Below are 24275 nucleotides of genomic sequence, written 5' to 3'. Positions count from 1 at the left end.
TAGTAGGTCCTCCAATTTTTTGTTTGACCAGATTTGGCTTTATAAAAGCCTGGGTGCTGGGGTCATTTTGACCGTTATTTGTCTATAAAAGATGTAAACGATTCTTATAATACACAAATACTAACACATTCATCAAGTTTTATTTGCTATCTGCTCCAGATTAATCATTTATTAGTATATAATATATTGCTAGATGATCATTATACTTGAACCTTCAGAAAGAAAAACAAAACACACTGGTGCGGATACCACATCAATACGGTGTTACTTTCCTCCACCTTCCTGTATTCTGCCTCGACATTGTCTGACACATTAACTTACGGTGTTACTTTCCTGTATTCTGCCTTGAAATTATCGATGCGTTCCGTCCATTTATCCTTTGGAGCGTTTGGGTTCTGCGTGGCGAGGTATGCCTGTTGTAACGGACTCGGGTTGGAGAAATAATCGTTCAATTCATTCTGGTATTCCTGATTGTCATAGTCGTAGTGATATTCGTAACCATAGTAATCGTAGTCACTTCCGGTCATATTCCCGCCACTGTTACCACTGCTTCCACTGCTAGACGAAGATGTACTATCGCGCTAAATAAATAAACAACACACACTTAGGTGGAGATAACAACTATCAATTTTTACTTTGTTCTGTGAGTTATCGATGTTTATTACATTTTCGCAGTGAAATATAAGATTTTATGGTTTCATTGGATTGAAAATATCACTTTTAATATTATCACTCGCTTTTGTAGAATAGGAATGCAATATTGGCAGTGAAAATATCATTTTGATTGCTACGCCATTAGTTTGTGCACAAATAATGACGTCATATTTTTGTATAGAAATATGACGTTATGCTCACAAAAATACGACGTAATAATCACAAGGGCAAAATAACTGCAACATACAATGGCGGAATAACCATTGGCGGAACTAGAAGTGATGGTCTTCTGTAAATGGAAGCGATAAAACAAATGTAATAAATAGAATATTCCTTGTTTCTCCATGAATAGCAGTTATATTTCATCGAGTAAGATGGAAACTTTGATATTTTTCAACACTTCGTACTCGTGAAAAATATCGAAGTTTCCAATTCACTCGATGAAGTATAATAGACATTCATCAAGAAACAAGGGGTATTAATTTAGTAACGCATTGTTATGTGGTGATTACACCTGAAGTATCAAATCATTAGCCATCCGTTTAACACTGAAGACAAACCTACAATCCAAACAATGGTCCTGGAATTCCTATGAGGTAGTACATATACTATCAACGTAACGACTTTGGTTTAAGAGTATCCTGTATTGTTTGAGAGATATGTTCCAGTTTAGACTTACCGACTTTGGTTTAAGAGTATCCTGTATTGTTTGAGAGATATGTTCCAGTTTAGACTTACTTACTTTGGTTTAAGATTCCTTATTGTTTGAGAGATATGTTCCAGTTTAGACTTACAGACTTTGGTTTAAGAGTATCCTGTATTGTTTGAGAGATATGTTCCAGTTTAGACTTACCGACTTTGGTTTAAGAGTATCCTGTAATGTTTGTGAGATATGTTCCAGTTTAGACTTACTTTCTTTGGTTTAAGAGTATCATGTAATGTTTGTGAGATATGTTCCTGTTTAGACTTACCGACTTTGATTTAAGAATATCCTGTATTGTTTGTGAGATATGTTCCAGTTTAGACTTACCGACTTTGGTTTCAGAGTTTCCTGTATTGTTTGAGAGATACGTTCCAGTTTAGATGTTTAAGAGTATCCTGTAATGTTTGTGAGATATGTTCCAGTTTAGACTTACCTACTTTGGTTTAAGAGTTTCCTGTATTGTTTGAGAGATATGTTCCAGTTTAGATGTACCATCTTTGGTTTAGGAGTATCATGTAATGTTTGTGAGATATGTTCCAGTTTAGACTTACAGACTTTGGTTTAAGAGTATCCTGTAATGTTTGTGAGATATGTTCCAGTTTAGACTTACCGACTTTGGTTTAGAATATCCTGTATTGTTTGACAGATATGATCCAGTTTAGACATACCGACTTTGGTTTAAGAGTACATGTATCCTGTAATGTTTGTGAGATATGTTCCAGTTTAGACTTACCGACTTTGGTTTCAGAGTATCATGTAATGTTTGTGAGATATGTTTCAGTTTAGACGTACCTAATTTGGTTTCAGAGTATCCGGTATTGTTTCAGAGATATGTTCCAGTTTAGACTTACCGACTTTGGTTTAGAAGTATCCTGTAATGTTTGTGAGATATGTTCCAGTTTAGACTTACCTACTTTGGTTCCAGAGTATCCTGTATTGTTTGACAGGTATGTTCCAGTTAAGACTTACAGACTTTGGTTTTAGAGTATCCTGTTATGTTTGATAGATACATTCCAGTTTAGATGTACCGACTTTGGTTGAAGAGTATAATGTCTCAGAGATATGTTCCAGTTTAGATGTACCGACTTTGGTTTAAGAGTATCCTGTAATGTTTGAGAGATATGTTCAAGTTTAGACTTACAGACTTTGGTTTAAGAGTATCCTGTAATGTTTGTGAGATATGTTCCAGTTTAGACTTACCGACTTTGGTTTAGAATATCCTGTATTGTTTGACAGATATGATCCAGTTTAGACATACCGACTTTGGTTTAAGAGTACATGTATCCTGTAATGTTTGTGAGATATGTTCCAGTTTAGACTTACCGACTTTGGTTTAAGAGTACCCTGTAATGTTTGAGAGATATGCTCCAGTTTAGACTTACCGACTGTGGTTTTAGAGTATCCTGTAATGTTTGAGAGATACGTTCCAGTTTAGATGTACCGACTTTGGTTTAAGAGTATAATGTTTGAGAGATACGTTCCAGTTTAGAATTACCGACTTTGGTTTAAGAGTAACCAGTATTGTTTGAGAGATATGTTTCAGTTTTTACTTACAGACTTTGGTTTAAGAGTATGATGTTATGTTTGAAAGATATGTTTCAGTTTAGACTTACCGACTTTGGTTTAAAGTGAATAGTTGGGCAAAGAAAACCAGTCTAAATGCGTTCATTGGCCTTCCAAAAGTTCTCACATATTAATACGACGGTCAAGTTCTGCTTAGTTTCCCAGTTCTGACCATTAAAGTAAAGAAAAGTTGAAAGCATTGAAAGCGAGGCTGTGTGGAAATGTAACCACGGACATAGTGAGTCGGGAGGACGGTTTAGAATTCCCATACTTTAAATTAATTTCTTCGTACGCAGACAGATTTTGACGAGAAATTTTATTTTTCCATTTCATAAGAAATTATACTGGATACATTCACACCATTTTTACCGAATTTAGCCACCCTTGCCCGACTGTTCACTTTAAGAGTATCTTGTAATGTTTGACAGATATGTTCCAGTTTAGACATACAGACTTTGGTTTAAGAGTATCCTGTATTGTTTGACAGATATGTTCCAGTTTAGACTTACCGACTTTGGTTTAAGAGTGTCCTGGATTGTTTGATAGATACGTTCCAGTTTAGACTTACAGACATTGGTTTAATAGTATCCTGTAATGTTTGTGAGATATGTTCCAGTTTAGACTTACAGACTTTGGTTTAAGAGTATGATGTTATGTTTGAAAGATATGTTTAAGTTTAGACTTACCGACTTTGGTTTAAGAGTATCCTGTATTGTTTCAGAGATATGTTCCAGTTTAGACTTACCGACTTTGGGTTAAGAGTATCCTGTATTGTTTGACAGATATGTTCCAGTTTAGACTTACAGACTTTGGTTTAAGAGTATCCTGTAATATTTGAGAGATATGTTCCAGTTTAGACTTACCGACTTTGGTTTAAGAGTATCCTGTATTGTTTCAGAGATATGTTCCAGTTTAGACTTACCGACTTTGGTTTAAGAGTATCCTGTATTGTTTGACAGATATGTTCCAGTTTAGACTTACAGACTTTGGTTTTAGGGTATTCTGTAATATTTGAGAGATATGTTCCAGTTTAGACTTACAGACTTTGGTTTAGGAGTATCCTGTAATGTTTGAGAGATATGTTACAGTTTAGACTTACCGACTTTGGTTTAAGAGTATCCTGTAATGACTGAGGGGTAAGTTTCAAGTTCGACTTTTTCAGTGGATTTATGTTACAAAACGTCACGGCTGGATATTTGATGGCGCTAAACTTGAGAGACACGGTGGTTTCTACAGGATACGAGTAGTAATCCTCAAATAGAGCGTACATCTGGAGACACAGGTATACAGACGTCCCCAGGAACACCAGCAGCCAGAATAACTTTAGGAATCTATGTTTGGACGTCAGGATCTTCGGTATGCCATGAACCGATGTATTTTCTCCAAGATCTCTCAGGATATCTTTGAGCGATTCCTTTTTATTGTCTGCCATGTCGGTTTATTGTGGAAAAGCTCTAGATTACAAGAAATTGAAAATAACAAAATCAAAAGACATGTTTTCATTGTTATAATATAAATAATGTTGGTCAGAGCATCATTGGTTTTTCCAGGTGTCATGAAACTACAAACATAAATGCAACAAATGAAACGCCTTACTTTTATCATTATTAAAAAAAAAATATTAAAGAAATATTATTAGAAAGACCCCCAAGAAGATATTAACTATCATTCCTTAATGTATTACATGTATCTTAAACTTTGTACAAATACATGCCCTTGTGTCATGGTAATGCGATTAAATAGTAAAAAAATCTCAAGTTACAAATTACACATATTCTGTTAAAACTTGTCATTATATTTGTATGGTAAACTCAAAGGTTTTGGGGATTATATTCAAATTATGGACATGTGAGTCTGTACATTCTAATGCTTCTCGGTCAGATAAAAGATGTATAATGACATACCTATTATATATAGTATATAGTTCATACATATATAATGCTATTACACTTGGACAACCTTAAGCTATCTTGCAACCAGCATTTGTATTGTCGAAATACACCTACCACATATATTGGTGTGTCGGAATACACCTACCACATATATTGGTGTGTCGAAATAGCCTAACACATATATTGGTGTGTCGGAATACGCCTACTACATATATTAGTGTGTCGGAATACACCTACCACATATATTGGTGTGTCGGAATACGCCTACCACATGTATTGGTGTGTCGGAATAAACCTATCACATATATTGGTGTGTCGTAATAAACCTATCACATAAATTGGTGTGTCGGAATACACCTACCACATATATTGGTGTGTCGGAATACACCTACACATATATTGGTGTATCGGAATACACCTATCACATATATTGGTGTGTCGGAATACGCCTACCACATATATTGGTGTGTCGGAATACACCTACCATATATATTGGTGTGTCGGAATACACCTACCACCAATATTGGTGTGTCGGAACACACCTACCACATATATTGATGTGTCGGAATAAACCTATCACATAAATTGGTGTGTCGGAATACACCTACAACATATATTGGGGTGTCGGAATACACCTACCACATATATTGGTGTATCGGAATACGCCTACCACATATATTGGTGTGTCGGAATACACCTACCACATATATTGGTGTGTCGGAATACACCTACCACATATATTGGTGTGTCGGAATACACCTACCACATATATTGGTGTGTTGGAATACACCTACCACATATATTTTGGCTTTATTCCGCACTGACGAGAAGTAGCAGTATTTTAGCACGTGCGCCGATTTCATCGACCTACTATTGGTTGATCTGTTGTTTGATAGTCGGACGTATTTGTTGAACATTGTAGTACGAATATGTTATTGAATGTAACACTGCTAAATATTAAAATCATATGCATTTTTTGTAATGATAAAATTAATACAGGTTTAGTATCTTAAAATATAGGCTGTACTTTGACTCTGGACAAAAGACTTAAGTGGTTCGCCTGAGGCTCATTAAGATTGTATTTCTTCATCCTAGCCAAAATATAGCTTATTTGTTAAAACACTGACCATGTATTCTCTATATATAATCTCATCCAAATATAAACTACTTACAAACTACTTTGATTGAAAGCAGATGCTTTTTCACGATCAAAAATATTAAAGCAATATTTTATAAAATGCAATTTTCTATTTCAATACAATTACGAACAGATAGGATTGATGATTCATTTTACACTTGAGAGTTTATTATAAATTTATATGAAAGTTTGCTTCGTCCGGTCGTCTTCATTACAACATCGACAAGGTTTCGAAGCATTACCAAAAAAAAATCATAAAAGCCAACGTACAATGATTTGATGGCAAGCGAACACGAATAGATCGTAGGCTTAAATGGGGAAATATTCTTTTCGATGAATACTCTTTTGGCAAAAAGACATTTAACAAAAAAAAATGGCGTCAAAAAAGAAAGCAGAGCACAAAATTTTGTTGCGGTGAACATTTTTTGAAGAACATCAAAATGATAAATGAAAAAAAGAACTAAAGTAACGTCCAGATTATGTAAACATGTGTTTAATCGAACTTATTTTTTCGCTCAAATGTCGTTTTTTAGCCGTCACCATAATGGGTTTATCAGGAACAAATCGGAGAAATACAGAGAACGAGTGTGCGGCTACATAATGTAACACACGGAACAAATCGGAGAAATACATAGAACGAATGGTCAGCTACATAATGTAACACACGGAACAAATCAGAGAAATATATAGAACGAGTGTTCAGCTACATAATGTAACACACGGAACAAATCGGAGAAATACATAGAACGAGTGTTCAGCTACATAACGTAACACACGGAACAAATCAGAGAAATGCATAGAACGAGTGTTCAGCTACATAATGTAACACACGGAACAAATCAGAGAAATGCATAGAACGAGTGTTCAGCTACATAATGTAACACACGGAACAAATCAGAGAAATACATAGAACGAGTGTTCAGCTACATAATGTAACACACGGAACAAATCAGAGAAATACATAGAACGAGTGTTCAGCTACATAATGTAACACACGGAACAAATCAGAGAAATACATAGAACGAGTGGTCAGCTACATAATGTAACACACGGAACAAATCAGAGAAATACATAGAACGAGTGTTCAGCTACATAATGTAACACACGGAACAAATCAGAGAAATACATAGAACGAGTGTTCAGCTACATAATGTAACACACGGAACAAATCAGAGAAATACATAGAACGAGTGTTCAGCTACATAATGTAACACACGGAACAAATCAGAGAAATACATAGAACGAGTGTTCAGCTACATAATGTAACACACGGAACAAATCAGAGAAATACATAGAACGAGTGTTCAGCTACATAATGTAACACACGGAACAAATCAGAGAAATACATAGAACGAGTGTTCAGCTACATAATGTAACACACGGAACAAATCAGAGAAATACATAGAACGAGTGGTCAGCTACATAATGTAACACACGGAACAAATCAGAGAAATACATAGAACGAGTGTTCAGCTACATAATGTAACACACGGAACAAATCAGAGAAATACATAGAACGAGTGTTCAGCTACATAATGTAACACACGGAACAAATCGGAGAAATACATAGAACGAGTGTTCAGCTACATAATGTAACACACGGAACAAATCAGAGAAATACATAGAACGAGTGTTCAGCTACATAATGTAACACACGGAACAAATCAGAGAAATACATAGAACGAGTGGTCAGCTACATAATGTAACACACGGAACAAATCAGAGAAATACATAGAACGAGTGTTCAGCTACATAATGTAACACACGGAACAAATCAGAGAAATACATAGAACGAGTGTTCAGCTACATAATGTAACACACGGAACAAATCAGAGAAATACATAGAACGAGTGTTCAGCTACATAATGTAACACACGGAACAAATCAGAGAAATACATAGAACGAGTGTTCAGCTACATAATGTAACACACGGAACAAATCAGAGAAATACATAAACGAGTGTTCAGTAAGAACGAAATAGAAATTAGAACGAGTGTCAGCTACATAATGTAACACACGGAACAAATCAGAGAAATACATAGAACGAGTGTTCAGCTACATAATGTAACACACGGAACAAATCAGAGAAATACATAGAACGAGTGTTCAGCTACATAATGTAACACACGGAACAAATCAGAGAAATACATAGAACGAGTGTTCAGCTACATAATGTAACACACGGAACAAATCAGAGAAATACATAGAACGAGTGTTCAGCTACATAATGTAACACACGGAACAAATCAGAGAAATACATAGAACGAGTGTTCAGCTACATAATGTAACACACGGAACAAATCAGAGAAATACATAGAACGAGTGTTCAGCTACATAATGTAACACACGGAACAAATCAGAGAAATACATAGAACGAGTGTTCAGCTACATAATGTAACACACGGAACAAATCAGAGAAATACATAGAACGAGTGTTCAGCTACATAATGTAACACACGGAACAAATCAGAGAAATACATAGAACGAGTGTTCAGCTACATAATGTAACACACGGAACAAATCAGAGAAATACATAGAACGAGTGTTCAGCTACATAATGTAACACACGGAACAAATCAGAGAAATACATAGAACGAGTGTTCAGCTACATAATGTAACACACGGAACAAATCAGAGAAATACATAGAACGAGTGTTCAGCTACATAATGTAACACACGGAACAAATCGGAGAAATACATAGAACGAGTGTTCAGCTACATAATGTAACACACGGAACAAATCGGAGAAATACATAGAACGAGTGTTCAGCTACATAATGTAACACACGGAACAAATCGGAGAAATACATAGAACGAGTGTTCAGCTACATAATGTAACACACGGAACAAATCGGAGAAATACATAGAACGAGTGTTCAGCTACATAATGTAACACACGGAACAAATCGGAGAAATACATAGAACGAGTGTTCAGCTACATAATGTAACACACGGAACAAATCAGAGAAATACATAGAACGAGTGTTCAGCTACATAATGTAACACACGGAACAAATCAGAGAAATACATAGAACGAGTGGTCAGCTACATAATGTAACACACGGAACAAATCAGAGAAATACATAGAACGAGTGTTCAGCTACATAATGTAACACACGGAACAAATCAGAGAAATACATAGAACGAGTGGTCAGCTACATAATGTAACACACGGAACAAATCAGAGAAATACATAGAACGAGTGGTCAGCTACATAATTTAACACACGGAACAAATCAGAGAAATACATAGAACGAGTGTTCAGCTACATAATGTAACACACGGAACAAATCAGAGAAATACATAGAACGAGTGTTCAGCTACATAATGTAACACACGGAACAAATCAGAGAAATACATAGAACGAGTGTTCAGCTACATAATGTAACACACGGAACAAATCAGAGAAATACATAGAACGAGTGTTCAGCTACATAATGTAACACACGGAACAAATCAGAGAAAATACATAGAACGAGTGTTCAGCTACATAATGTAACACACGGAACAAATCAGAGAAATACATAGAACGAGTGTTCAGCTACATAATGTAACACACGGAACAAATCAGAGAAATACATAGAACGAGTGTTCAGCTACATAATGTAACACACGGAACAAATCAGAGAAATACATAGAACGAGTGTTCAGCTACATAATGTAACACACGGAACAAATCAGAGAAATACATAGAACGAGTGTTCAGCTACATAATGTTAACACACGGAACAAATCAGAGAAATACATAGAACGAGTGTTCAGCTACATAATGTAACACACGGAACAAATCAGAGAAATACATAGAACGAGTGTTCAGCTACATAATGTAACACACGGAACAAATCAGAGAAATACATAGAACGAGTGTTCAGCTACATAATGTAACACACGGAACAAATCAAGAAATACATAGAACGAGTGTTCAGCTACATAATGTAACACACGGAACAAATCAGAGAAATACATAGAACGAGTGTTCAGCTACATAATGTAACACACGGAACAAATCAGAGAAATACATAGAACGAGTGTTCAGCTACATAATGTAACACACGGAACAAATCAGAGAAATACATAGAACGAGTGTTCAGCTACATAATGTAACACACGGAACAAATCAGAGAAATACATAGAACGAGTGTTCAGCTACATAATGTAACACACGGAACAAATCAGAGAAATACATAGAACGAGTGTTCAGCTACATAATGTAACACACGGAACAAATCAGAGAAATACATAGAACGAGTGTTCAGCTACATAATGTAACACACGGAACAAATCAGAGAAATACATAGAACGAGTGTTCAGCTACATAATGTAACACACGGAACAAATCAGAGAAATACATAGAACGAGTGTTCAGCTACATAATGTAACACACGGAACAAATCAGAGAAATACATAGAACGAGTGTTCAGCTACATAATGTAACACACGGAACAAATCAGAGAAATACATAGAACGAGTGTTCAGCTACATAATGTAACACACGGAACAAATCAGAGAAATACATAGAACGAGTGTTCAGCTACATAATGTAACACACGGAACAAATCAGAGAAATACATAGAACGAGTGTTCAGCTACATAATGTAACACACGGAACAAATCAGAGAAATACATAGAACGAGTGTTCAGCTACATAATGTAACACACGGAACAAATCAGAGAAATACATAGAACGAGTGTTCAGCTACATAATGTAACACACACGGAACAAATCAGAGAAATACATAGAACGAGTGTTCAGCTACATAATGTAACACACGGAACAAATCAGAGAAATACATAGAACGAGTGTTCAGCTACATAATGTAACACACGGAACAAATCAGAGAAATGTATAGAACGAGTGTTCAGCTACATAATTTAACACACGGAACAAATCAGAGAAATACATAGAACGAGTGTTCAGCTACATAATGTAACACACGGAACAAATCAGAGAAATACATAGAACGAGTGTTCAGCTACATAATGTAACACACGGAACAAATCAGAGAAATACATAGAACGAGTGGTCAGCTACATAATGTAACACACGGAACAAATCAGAGAAATACATAGAACGAGTGGTCAGCTACATAATGTAACACACGGAACAAATCAGAGAAATACATAGAACGAGTGTTCAGCTACATAATGTAACACACGGAACAAATCAGAGAAATACATAGAACGAGTGTTCAGCTACATAATGTAACACACGGAACAAATCAGAGAAATACATAGAACGAGTGTCAGCTACATAATGTAACACACGGAACAAATCAGAGAAATACATAGAACGAGTGTTCGCTACATAATGTAACACACGGAACAAATCAGAGAATACATAGAACGAGTGTTCTACATAATGTAACACACGGAACAAATCAGAGAAATACATAGAACGAGTGTTCAGCTACATAATGTAACACACGGAACAAATCAGAGAAATACATAGAACGAGTGTTCAGCTACATAATGTAACACACGGAACAAATCAGAGAAATACATAGAACGAGTGTTCAGCTACATAATGTAACACACGGAACAAATCAGAGAAATGTATAGAACGAGTGTTCAGCTACATAATTTAACACACGGAACAAATCAGAGAAATACATAGAACGAGTGTTCAGCTACATAATGTAACACACGGAACAAATCAGAGAAATACATAGAACGAGTGGTCAGCTACATAATGTAACACACGGAACAAATCAGAGAAATACATAGAACGAGTGTTCAGCTACATAATGTAACACACGGAACAAATCAGAGAAATACATAGAACGAGTGTTCAGCTACATAATGTAACACACGGAACAAATCAGAGAAATACATAGAACGAGTGTTCAGCTACATAATGTAACACACGGAACAAATCAGAGAAATGTATAGAACGAGTGTTCAGCTACATAATTTAACACACGGAACAAATCAGAGAAATACATAGAACGAGTGTTCAGCTACATAATGTAACACACGGAACAAATCAGAGAAATACATAGAACGAGTGTTCAGCTACATAATGTAACACACGGAACAAATCAGAGAAATACATAGAACGAGTGGTCAGCTACATAATGTAACACACGGAACAAATCAGAGAAATACATAGAACGAGTGGTCAGCTACATAATGTAACACACGGAACAAATCAGAGAAATACATAGAACGAGTGTCAGCTACATAATGTAACACACGGAACAAATCAGAGAAATACATAGAACGAGTGTTCAGCTACATAATGTAACACACGGAACAAATCAGAGAAATACATAGAACGAGTGTTCAGCTACATAATGTAACACACGGAACAAATCAGAGAAATACATAGAACGAGTGGTCAGCTCTACATAATGTAACACACGGAACAAATCAGAGAAATACATAGAACGAGTGTTCAGCTACATAATGTAACACACGGAACAAATCGGAGAAATACATAGAACGAGTGTTCAGCTACATAATGTAACACACGGAACAAATCGGAGAAATACATAGAACGAGTGTTCAGCTACATAATGTAACACACGGAACAAATCAGAGAAATACATAGAACGAGTGTTCAGCTACATAATGTAACACACGGAACAAATCAGAGAAATACATAGAACGAGTGTTCAGCTACATAATGTAACACACGGAACAAATCAGAGAAATACATAGAACGAGTGTTCAGCTACATAATGTAACACACGGAACAAATCGGAGAAATACATAGAACGAGTGTTCAGCTACATAATGTAACACACGGAACAAATCAGAGAAATACATAGAACGAGTGTTCAGCTACATAATGTAACACACGGAACAAATCAGAGAAATACATAGAACGAGTGTTCAGCTACATAATGTAACACACGGAACAAATCAGAGAAATAATAGAACGATGTAGCTACATAATGTAACACACGGAACAAATCAGAGAATAGAACGAGTGTCAGCTACATAATGTAACACACGGAACAAATCAGAGAAATACATAGAACGAGTGTTCAGCTACATAATGTAACACACGGAACAAATCAGAGAAATACATAGAACGAGTGTTCAGCTACATAATGTAACACACGGAACAAATCAGAGAAATACATAGAACGAGTGTTCAGCTACATAATGTAACACACGGAACAAATCAGAGAAATACATAGAACGAGTGTTCAGCTACATAATGTAACACACGGAACAAATCAGAGAAATACATAGAACGAGTGTTCAGCTACATAATGTAACACACGGAACAAATCAGAGAAATACATAGAACGAGTGTTCAGCTACATAATGTAACACACGGAACAAATCAGAGAAATACATAGAACGAGTGTTCAGCTACATAATGTAACACACGGAACAAATCAGAGAAATACATAGAACGAGTGGTCAGCTACATAATGTAACACACGGAACAAATCAGAGAAATACATAGAACGAGTGTTCAGCTACATAATGTAACACACGGAACAAATCAGAGAAATACATAGAACGAGTGGTCAGCTACATAATGTAACACACGGAACAAATCAGAGAAATACATAGAACGAGTGTTCAGCTACATAATGTAACACACGGAACAAATCAGAGAAATACATAGAACGAGTGGTCAGCTACATAATTTAACACACGGAACAAATCAGAGAAATACATAGAACGAGTGTTCAGCTACATAATGTAACACACGGAACAAATCAGAGAAATACATAGAACGAGTGTGCGGCTACATAATGTAACACACGGAACAAATCAGAGAAATACATAGAACGAGTGTTCAGCTACATAATGTAACACACGGAACAAATCGGAGAAATACATAGAACGAGTGTTCAGCTAATAATGTAACACACGGAACAAATCAGAGAAATACATAGAACGAGTGTTCAGCTACATAATGTAACACACGGAACAAATCAGAGAAATACATAGAACGAGTGGTCAGCTACATAATGTAACACACGGAACAAATCAGAGAAATACATAGAACGAGTGTTCAGCTACATAATGTAACACACGGAACAAATCAGAGAAATACATAGAACGAGTGTTCAGCTACATAATGTAACACACGGAACAAATCAGAGAAATACATAGAACGAGTGTTCAGCTACATAATGTAACACACGGAACAAATCAGAGAAATACATAGAACGAGTGTGCGGCTACATAATGTAACACACGGAACAAATCAGAGAAATACATAGAACGAGTGTGCGGCTACATAATGTAACACACGGAACAAATCGGAGAAATACATAGAACGAGTGTTCAGCTACATAATGTAACACACGGAACAAATCAGAGAAATACATAGAACGAGTGTTCAGCTACATAATGTAACACACGGAACAAATCAGAGAAATACATAGAACGAGTGTTCAGCTACATAATGTAACACACGGAACAAATCAGAGAAATACATAGAACGAGTGTTCAGCTACATAATGTAACACACGGAACAAATCAGAGAAAATACATAGAACGAGTGTTCAGCTACATAATGTAACACACGGAACAAATCGGAGAAATACATAGAACGAGTGTTCAGCTACATAATGTAACACACGGAACAAATCAGAGAAATATATAGAACGAATGTTCAGCTACATAATGTAACACACGGAACAAATCGGAGAAATATATAGAACGAGTGTTCAGCTACATAATGTAACACACGGAACAAATCGGAGAAATATATAGAACGAATGTTCAGCTAACACAAGACAGCTTTATAACATAGGTACACAGTACAGTGGAATTAACGTTAAAGGCTTTTACACTAAAGCCATTGATGTGAGTCGAAGTCTGTTGCCCGTAATGTCACTTCTTTCTTTATTTCGCGTTATTGGTATAACCTAACTCTGAAATCTATGTAAAAGTGGATACTCAATTATATGAATAACTTTATGCTAATAAACTATAAATAAATGAGGTAAAACAGTTATATCATTGATGACATTTGATGATTAAACCACCCGTGTGCCACTGGAAAAAATTAATTAATATCATCAGGTAAAACTCACATTTTAAAATAAATAAATTATATGTTAAGTGGTAACATGTTACTGTGTTGTAAGTTTGAGTTCGTATAGTTTGCATGTCTGCTAGATTATGCGTGGAATGGACTCAATTCTGGATACTAAAATAATAATAAGCCGGTCTTCCCTTTGGTAAATGGCCTTTCATTCCACAGCTAACATCAATGGTTGATAACACATTTATAGCACCACTTGGAGATCGGATACGAGTTGATATTCCGTAGGATCACATTGATAGTGTTCCGTACACTACCTATTGTCTGTTGGGAAAATGACAATCCATGCGTGGACTACAGTGTACGCCAGGTAGAGTAAGAACGAGTGTATAGTACGCCAATACTTCATCATTTATTCATGACAACAAACGCAGTGAAATATTCAATCTCTAGATTCATATCGTCAGGGAAATAATCATACATAAATAATTTATAATAATCAACCAAAGTATGAATTCAATATCATTAAAGTTTCTTATCGGTAGGAGCCCAATGAAATCCACCCAAATATATTTACCTATGATTATGAAAATAAAAATAATAAACTTAAAAGTTATGTAATATATAATGTAGTAGAATTAGTATTTGACACAATATTAGGTAGTGATGTTCATATTTATCATTTTATGTCACATTTCGACATGTTTATTGTCATTTGTCTATGTTAAACTATTTTTAAATTATTTATTGGAATATATTTCTAATTTTCATTTTTTGCATGTGATTGTATTCTCCTCATTTATACCCTTCAGTTTTCTTTCTCACTTCAAAAACAAAATCTCTGTTTCAAACCTGTTTTAACACTTAAAAACGATCTCTCAGTCTTTATATGTTCAGTTTTTAAGTCTTTCGTTGGGGTGTTAATAAAGCTGGTAAATGTTTTAGATTAATAACACATATTTTTTGACAAATAATAAGAAGGAGACAGATTAACTGAAATTCATAACATCGCGATTCAAAAAAATATTTGTACTCAAAACGTAATTATAAGGATTTAAGCAATAATGGTTTCAATATTCGCCCCCTGACCTCTGAAATTACCATGATCAATATAAATGTTTTGAATAGCATACAGTATACAACTAGTCTTAATGTATCTTCATTCAAAATGCTTTGTTTTCCATTGAGTGGTGGTATACTGGCCATCAAATGGCCCCAGGACTATACCCTCTTTGGTTTTCATTCTACTCAGAAGTATTTGTACATCTACACTGAACAAATTAATACCAATTAAAACAATACATTTTTACTTGAAATACGCTGTTCTGTGTTAATGAATATAAAGTGTAGTTTTATTTTCCAAGCAGCTTACATTGTTATCACGGCGCAATCGTAAAATTGAGTGATTTTGCTTTATACGAAATCAAAAGCAAAGACATCAATAACATAAAAGACCAATTCATTAATTGACGACCACAGATCAGTAAAACTAATAGTATAATCGTAAAATTGACTCAGAGTAGAAAACGATAAACCATTCTATATATCGAATCATTTTCACATTCTTATTAATTCTGAAAATGAATCCGACTAATAACCAAACAGTATTGTTATAGTATAGCCAAGGCATATCTCCAATTATATATTGTCAATCAACGTATTTTTCTGGCGCTTAATCTTAATTCTGCGTTTTTTTGCCAAATAATTAATTCAGGGAGATCTAATTTGGTGATCTAGACATGTAACGTTCTACTTTATCTGCGTTAAAACGCTCACGCGGCAATTTATGTTTATGATATGATTACTCGCAATAAACGCGAAAGTTTATCGGACGCGAAAATAAGTTGGGTTACAGTATTGATTTCATTTCAAAATATTTCATTGATAATGGAAGAAATACAAACATAATTATAACATAAATCATAAAATATTTAAGTATTAACAAATGGATTGGACAGCAGTCAAAGTCTATAGAAATCCTTTCCAATAGTATCATACAATATTAATATGTGTGTTGAAACAACAAAGATATAAATATAAAGACTATAACCTTGACATACTGGTACATTTTAGTGAAATTTGAAAACATTACAGGGATGTTCAGTATGTATAATAGCTCCTGAAGTTCGTTTTTGTGAAGAAAATGACATGCATAGTTTTATTGAACAGATTTGTTAAGATCTGGTATAACTTTGATAGCGGTTTAATAATTTATCATCACCTTCATTTTACGGGGCTACAATGACAATCCGAATGAAGCATTTAAAAAATCTTTATTGCAAAAATCAATATAGATTCAGCAATAGTAATTTGAATGGTAAATAGATATTTTACATAATGTTCCTTTATATATAAAAACCGTAATGTCATGTAACATGAATATCCCATAGCGCTAGAAATACAGTGCTGTCCGATTTATATACCATAATATAATCCCATGTCAAAATGTCAACAGTGTAACTCTTATCCTTTAGGGTGGAGTAAGGAAGCAACTGCTAAGTGATTGTTACTATTGGATGTCATTTAGACTTTCGTTTTAGATTAATATGACCATAGATATTTAATTGGAATGACTGAAGCGAGGTTATTGTAAAATAACACCGTATTCTTCGAGAAATTTAATAAGTTCCATACAGGTCGCTCTATAAATATGATATGTCACAAGAAAATGAAAATGCATCATGACGTCACACAATAAGTACTGAGATGTTGTATTGATTTACAAGAACATTTCTAAAATTAAATTGATTTTTATGTTGTATGCATTTTACCAAAACACTATTGACATATAAATGTCAGTAGTAATCACATAATTTCCTTTAATTTTCATATTCATAAAGATATTTTATTGTTATGCACTCGATGCTTGTTTTAATCTGACTTGTACAATAGTGGCACAGCCTGCATCGTGAATGTTTGTGTCGATGCTACAAAAATAGAAATGTCTACAGATAATAGGAAAATAATAAAACATTAAAGATCAAATCATGATTTTGATACAAAATACAGTGGTACTATATAAGTGATAAAATTCTACCAAAACAAACGTTTTCCTGATCATCGATATTTATGCTGCACCACGTCAATACAAACAAAATATGGAGGTGTCATACACAAAATCAGTTATAAATCGTACAGATCATTTAGTGATGCCTGGGCTAGTCGCCGTGTTTTGACTTGACATGGTACCAAAGGTAAATAGAGTATTTGATAGTACTAAACTGTACCAAACGTAATATGAAAATACATAACCTTCCCATCAACAACGAATACGTTAGGCACGTGATGTCATTTATTGACAAAAGGCGAGTTATTCATAAAACATGAAATAAATATTTTCAAAGAACATGTTTTTCCCTGTTACAGGCAAAGTTGTCCGTGCCGACCAAGTTCAAATACTGGAATTATTCAAAATGCGCATTGTCTGTATTTTCTGAGGTTATCAAATGAAAAGTGTTCGGGTTTTTTTCAGATCTATGAGAAAAACAATCACATATGAATAATTTTGCATGAAGGTCTGGATATATTTCAAGTTAGTTATAATAATCTTAATGTTTTCTGGATACAGCCTTCAATGTATTTTTATCTTTTTCAAAGCATGATAGGACCAATTTAAATTAAATTGGTATTTGGTTCAGTTACTTACTTACATTTTACCATCATTTAATAGTTTGAGCTTCTTGCGGTTCTCCTGAATCAAACATGTAACATGTAACACCAGTAGAAAATAATTGCTGCTAATATTTTATCTTGAAGTAAAATCAGAAGCTCCAATAATGGTAATGGTATAAAGTATGTAACTGTCTTGTAACTGAAGAAAAAATACTTATTGGTGTGCTCCTAAGATGGAGATAAAGAAATATAAAAAAAATCGTCAGTAGTGTAGTTTAATTTATAAAGTTGGAGCGGATTAATGTTGAAAATCAATACAAATAACGCGCATCTTTCGTCAGTTAATTGCCTATATAAATAAAGCATTTTCTGATGTGCATCGTTAGTTTAAAATAAGTCGCTTCTCTACATTTGGTGCATCATATGACTTTATATAATACGATAATGCATACATTCATATAACATGTCAAGAGTAAATGAAATGTTCTAAAATTCATTCCGCGCCTATGATAATTACTTCTGCTTTCATATTCATTGAACTTTTTTTTCTGTACTTCAGTTATCTTTGATTTCTTTGACATACCCGTGTAAATATTGCCCTAGATTTTGCTTACCAATAACAATTAGCGAACTCTTCCGTGCCTATCTCACCAAACCTGGCGTAAGGCTGGTGGTCTTATATAATTACCTGTAACACGCCGACCCCGACAATGTGCAATCATAATTGTAATCATGTTCCTGATCTGACGTCTTGTAGAAAATAATGCAAAGGATATGCGTTATGTTCGCGTTGCTTGGTCAAATGACTTTAAACATATTTCACATAATCAATTAAGCATTTCAATGTAGTACACGTGCTGCAGCTTAATTAACACAATCTATGACATGCGGTGATGTAAGTATACTCACCGATAAGTAACGACGTCTGATGTGCGTCCTGGAGCCTTCTCTCTGCAGTCGACAATGGAAACCAGCTGCTAGCACTCACGCAGATTCCGTCGTTACCATATTAATAATGTATTTTACTATATCCAGTAATTGTATCGTCTGCGGTGGTATGGAATGATCTATGTAAATCAGGCGGCGTCATCGCAATGAATTTATAAATTAATGTTCTAATACTTTCAGATGTTACGGTATTGTTACGGGTCAGTGGAGCTGAACGCTGGAAGGCGTCATTTATTTGATCTGTATCACCTAATGTTTTCACAATTACGTTTTACGGATGTCTGATAGAGCATATCATTGATATCATCCTGATGTGATGTCGTATTTTATACTGTTTAATTTCCCTGATGATAAAAGCACCAAGCAAAAAAAAAAGAAGAAAAAAATAGTGAAATAGAAACATTTCCTCTGAGATTTCAATGTTGGTTAATCGATACTTATTAACCTTTGTCTAAATTTGAAATTGTTAAAAGATCAACTTCAATATCCATTATTGGTCATTTTTGCACAACATTCATACTGATATAACTGATATGTATAGGATAAAAAATCTACTTTCAGCCGGGATTACAGTTAGCTGTTGATGATTGTACGATACACCGACCATTTCTAATCAATTCGTATTATGGAACTGTTTATTTGAAGTCAAGTAATCTATTAATCAGATAGAACCGAAATGTTCTACATTAAATAAGAAGCGCTCTGTCGTTTAGTGTATTATTAGCCGAATGTCTTACTATCCTAGACAGTAATTGTTTCGTATTAATCTTGTCATTTTCCTAAGCCCTATTATGTATTTATATTTGTTTTCTTACTGACTATTTTAGATGAATGGTTAACATAACTGCTTTGTCTGTATTTATTTATAATTCTAACAGTAGTTGGTTCCATGCATGGCTGCGTCACCTGGAGAAGTTATTAATTTCTAAACACAAACGTGTTTTGCAACATGCGTGGCTGCATCAATGCAGTCAACAAATCATACATGAATGAATTGCTAAAGCAATACTATTAATATAGTAACCAGAGTGTGACAACATGACCTTTATTAAACAGGTAATCGTGATGAGGTTAATGCACACTCAGCTTTCATTAAGTAATATGTCTATAACGTCTCCTCATTTCCCTGAAATAAATGGCAGTTATTGTACAGTGATAACATATAGAGTCTGACAAATTACCAACTAATACGTATACTCTCCCGGAATACCTTAATCCATTAACACATTGTAAAACAAATTACTCCATCCATACTCTCCCGGAATACCTTAATCATTAATACATTGTAAAACAAATTACTCCATCCATACTCTCCCGGAATAACTTAATCCATTAACACATTGTAAAACAAATTACCACATCCATACTCTTCCGGAATACCTTAATCCATTAACATATTGTAAAACAAATTACTCCATCCATACTCTCCCGGAATACCTTAATCATTAACACATTGTAAAACAAATTACCACATCCATACTCTCCCGGAATACCTTAATCATTAATACATTGTAAAACAAATTACTCCATCCATACTCTCCCGGAAAACCTTAATCCATTAACACATTGCAAAACAAATTACCACATCCATACTCTTCCGGAATACCTTAATCCATTAACACATTGTAAAACAAATTACTCCATCCATACTCTTCCGGAATACCTTAATCCATTAACACATTGCAAAACAAATTACCACATCCATACTCTTCCGGAATACCTTAATCCATTAACACATTGTAAAACAAATTACTCCATCCATACTCTTCCGGAATACCTTAATCCATTAACACATTGTAAAACAAATTACCACATCCATACTCTCCCGGAATACCTTAATCCATTAACACATTGTAAAACAAATTACTCCATCCATACTCTCCCGGAATACCTTAATCCATTAACACATTGTAAAACAAATTACCACATCCATACTCTCCCGGAATACCTTAATCCATTAACATATTGTAAAACAAATTACCACATCCATACTCTCCCGGAATACCTTAATCATTAATACATTGTAAAACAAATTACCACATCCATACTCTCCCGGAATACCTTAATCCATTAACACATTGTAAAACAAATTACCACATCCATACTCTCCCGGAATACCTTAATCATTAACATATTGTAAAACAAATTACCACATCCATACTCTCCCGGAATACCTTAATCCATTAACACATTGTAAAACAAATTACCACATCCATACTCTCCCGGAATACCTTAATCATTAACACATTGTAAAACAAATTACCACATCCATACTCTCCCGGAATACCTTAATCATTAATACATTGTAAAACAAATTACCACATCCATACTCTCCCGGAATACCTTAATCCATTAACACATTGTAAAACAAATTACCACATCCATACTCTCTCCGGAATACCTTAATCATTAACACATTGTAAAACAAATTACCACATCCATACTCTTCCGGAATACTTTAATCATTAAACATTGTAAAACAAATTACCACATCCATACTCTCCGGAATACCTTAATCCATTAACACATTGTAAAACAAATTACCACATCCATACTCTTCCGGAATACCTTAATCATTAACACATTGTAAAACAAATTACCACATCCATACTCTCCCGGAATACCTTAATCCATTAACACATTGTAAAACAAATTACCACATCCATACTCTCCCGGAATACCTTAATCCATTAACACATTGTAAAACAAATTACCACATCCATACTCTCCCGGAATACCTTAATCCATTAACACATTGTAAAACAAATTACCACATCCATACTCTTCCGGAATACCTTAATCCATTAACACATTGTAAAACAAATTACTCACATCCATACTCTTCCGGAATACCTTAATCCATTAACACATTGTAAAACAAATTACCACATCCATACTCTCCCGGAATACCTTAATCCATTAACACATTGTAAAACAAATTACCACATCCATACTCTCCCGGAATACCTTAATCATTAACATATTGTAAAACAAATTACCACATCCATACTCTCCCGGAATACCTTAATCCATTAACATATTGTAAAACAAATTACCACCTCCATATTCGGATTACCTCAATCCATTTACACATTGTAAAACAAATTACTCCATCCATACGCTTATGGAATAACGTAATCATTAACATATTGTAAAACAAATTACCACATCCATACTCTCCCGGAATACCTCAATCCATTTACACATTGTAAAACAAATTACCACATCCATACTCTTCCGGAATACCTTAATCCATTAACATATTGTAAAACAAATTACCACATTCCATACTCTTCCGGAATACCTTAAGCATTAACACATTGTAAAACAAATTACCACCTATATTCCGGATTACCTCAATCCATTTACACATTGTAAAACAAATTACTCCATCCATACTCTCCCGGAATACCTTAATCCATTAACATATTGTAAAACAAATTACCACATCCATACTCTCGGAATACCTTAATCATTAACACATTGTAAAACAAATTACCACCTCCATATTCCGGATACCTCAATCCATTTACACATTGTAAAACAAATTACTCCATCCATACTCTCCCGGAATAACTTAATCCATTAACACATTGTAAAACAAATTACCACATCCATACTCTCCCGGAATACCTTAATCCATTAACACATTGTAAAACAAATTACCACATCCATACTCTTCCGGAATAACTTAATCATTTACATATTGTAAAACAAATTCCCACATCCATATTCCCCCAGAATACTATCATTATAGTATCTATTAGTACATTGTAAGACAAATTACCCTATCAGACTCTCCCGGCTTACTTGGATCCATTAATACATTGTAAGACAAATTACCCAGTCAGACTCTCCCGGCTTACCTGGATCTATTAATACATTGTAAGACAAATTACCCTGTCAGACTCTCTCGGCTTACCTGGATCTATTAATACATTGTAAGACAAATTACCCTGTCAGACTCTCCCGGCTTACCTGGATCTATTAATACATTGTAAGACAAATTACCCAGTCAGACTCTCCCGGCGTACCTGGATCTATTAATACATTGTAAGACAAATTACCCTGTCAGACTCTCCCGGCTTACCTGGATCTATTAATACATTGTAAGACAAATTACCCAGTCAGACTCTCCCGGCGTACCTGGATCTATTAATACATTGTATGACAAATTACCCTGTCAGAGTCTCAATATTCTCCCGGAATACCTTAATCCTTGAGAACATTGTACAATGTAAGACAAATCATTCATGTCATACTGAATCTATTTATACATTTTAGATTAAATTAGATAAGATAACAAATGTTTCCATGAAAAGTGGTACTACACTACCCGACATTCCGAACTGGTATATTACACAATTATTTCCCTTGTTGGAAGGTATCGATTGTGGCGTCAGAATTTTGTGAACAAATATTACGTGATTATTTTTTCTGGAGATCATGATATAACGCTCGTACCTGTACGTCGTCAAAATTAATACTTATTCACAACTGGGAATAATTCTTCAAAAACTGAATAAATATTAAACTGTTTTTTATGTATTTTAATGTCGTGAAATATTTGAAATCGTTTGAACTACATGTACTATCTTTGAATGAGATACCTTATAACACTAATATATATATACTCAAACTGAGAAAAGTAAATTTAGTCTCTTTCTCTGTATTGTTTTATTTGCATAGTTACTTTTATATCATATGACCGTATTTGCGTTATATGGATCTTGAACGAAATGTTTAAAATTCATAGTATATGCCAATCTCTTTGTCCACACTGAAGGAATTAAGGTGTGTGTAAGG

At 34.5% G+C, this 24275-nt stretch overlaps 1 protein-coding gene across 1 annotated transcript in view; it reads right to left on the bottom strand.

The window, feature by feature from the left end:
• LOC138308079 (amiloride-sensitive sodium channel subunit alpha-like) overlaps window positions 1-19887 on the bottom strand; it is a 51356-nt gene extending 31469 nt beyond the window's left edge. Inside the window, exons 1-3 of the mRNA XM_069249026.1 lie at window positions 19431-19887; window positions 4020-4374; window positions 322-581 (exon numbers count right to left, since the gene is read on the bottom strand). Coding sequence (XP_069105127.1) covers window positions 322-581; window positions 4020-4352 — 593 coding nt within the window. The 5' untranslated portion in view covers window positions 4353-4374; window positions 19431-19887. The remainder of the gene's footprint in view (window positions 1-321; window positions 582-4019; window positions 4375-19430) is intronic.
• Window positions 19888-24275: the final 4388 nt, after the last annotated feature.

The sequence above is a fragment of the Argopecten irradians genome, chromosome 14 (genome assembly GCF_041381155.1).
Source record: "Argopecten irradians isolate NY chromosome 14, Ai_NY, whole genome shotgun sequence".
In the NCBI taxonomy this organism is placed as follows: domain Eukaryota; kingdom Metazoa; phylum Mollusca; class Bivalvia; order Pectinida; family Pectinidae; genus Argopecten; species Argopecten irradians.
This window is presented reverse-complemented; position numbering and strand designations above follow the sequence as displayed.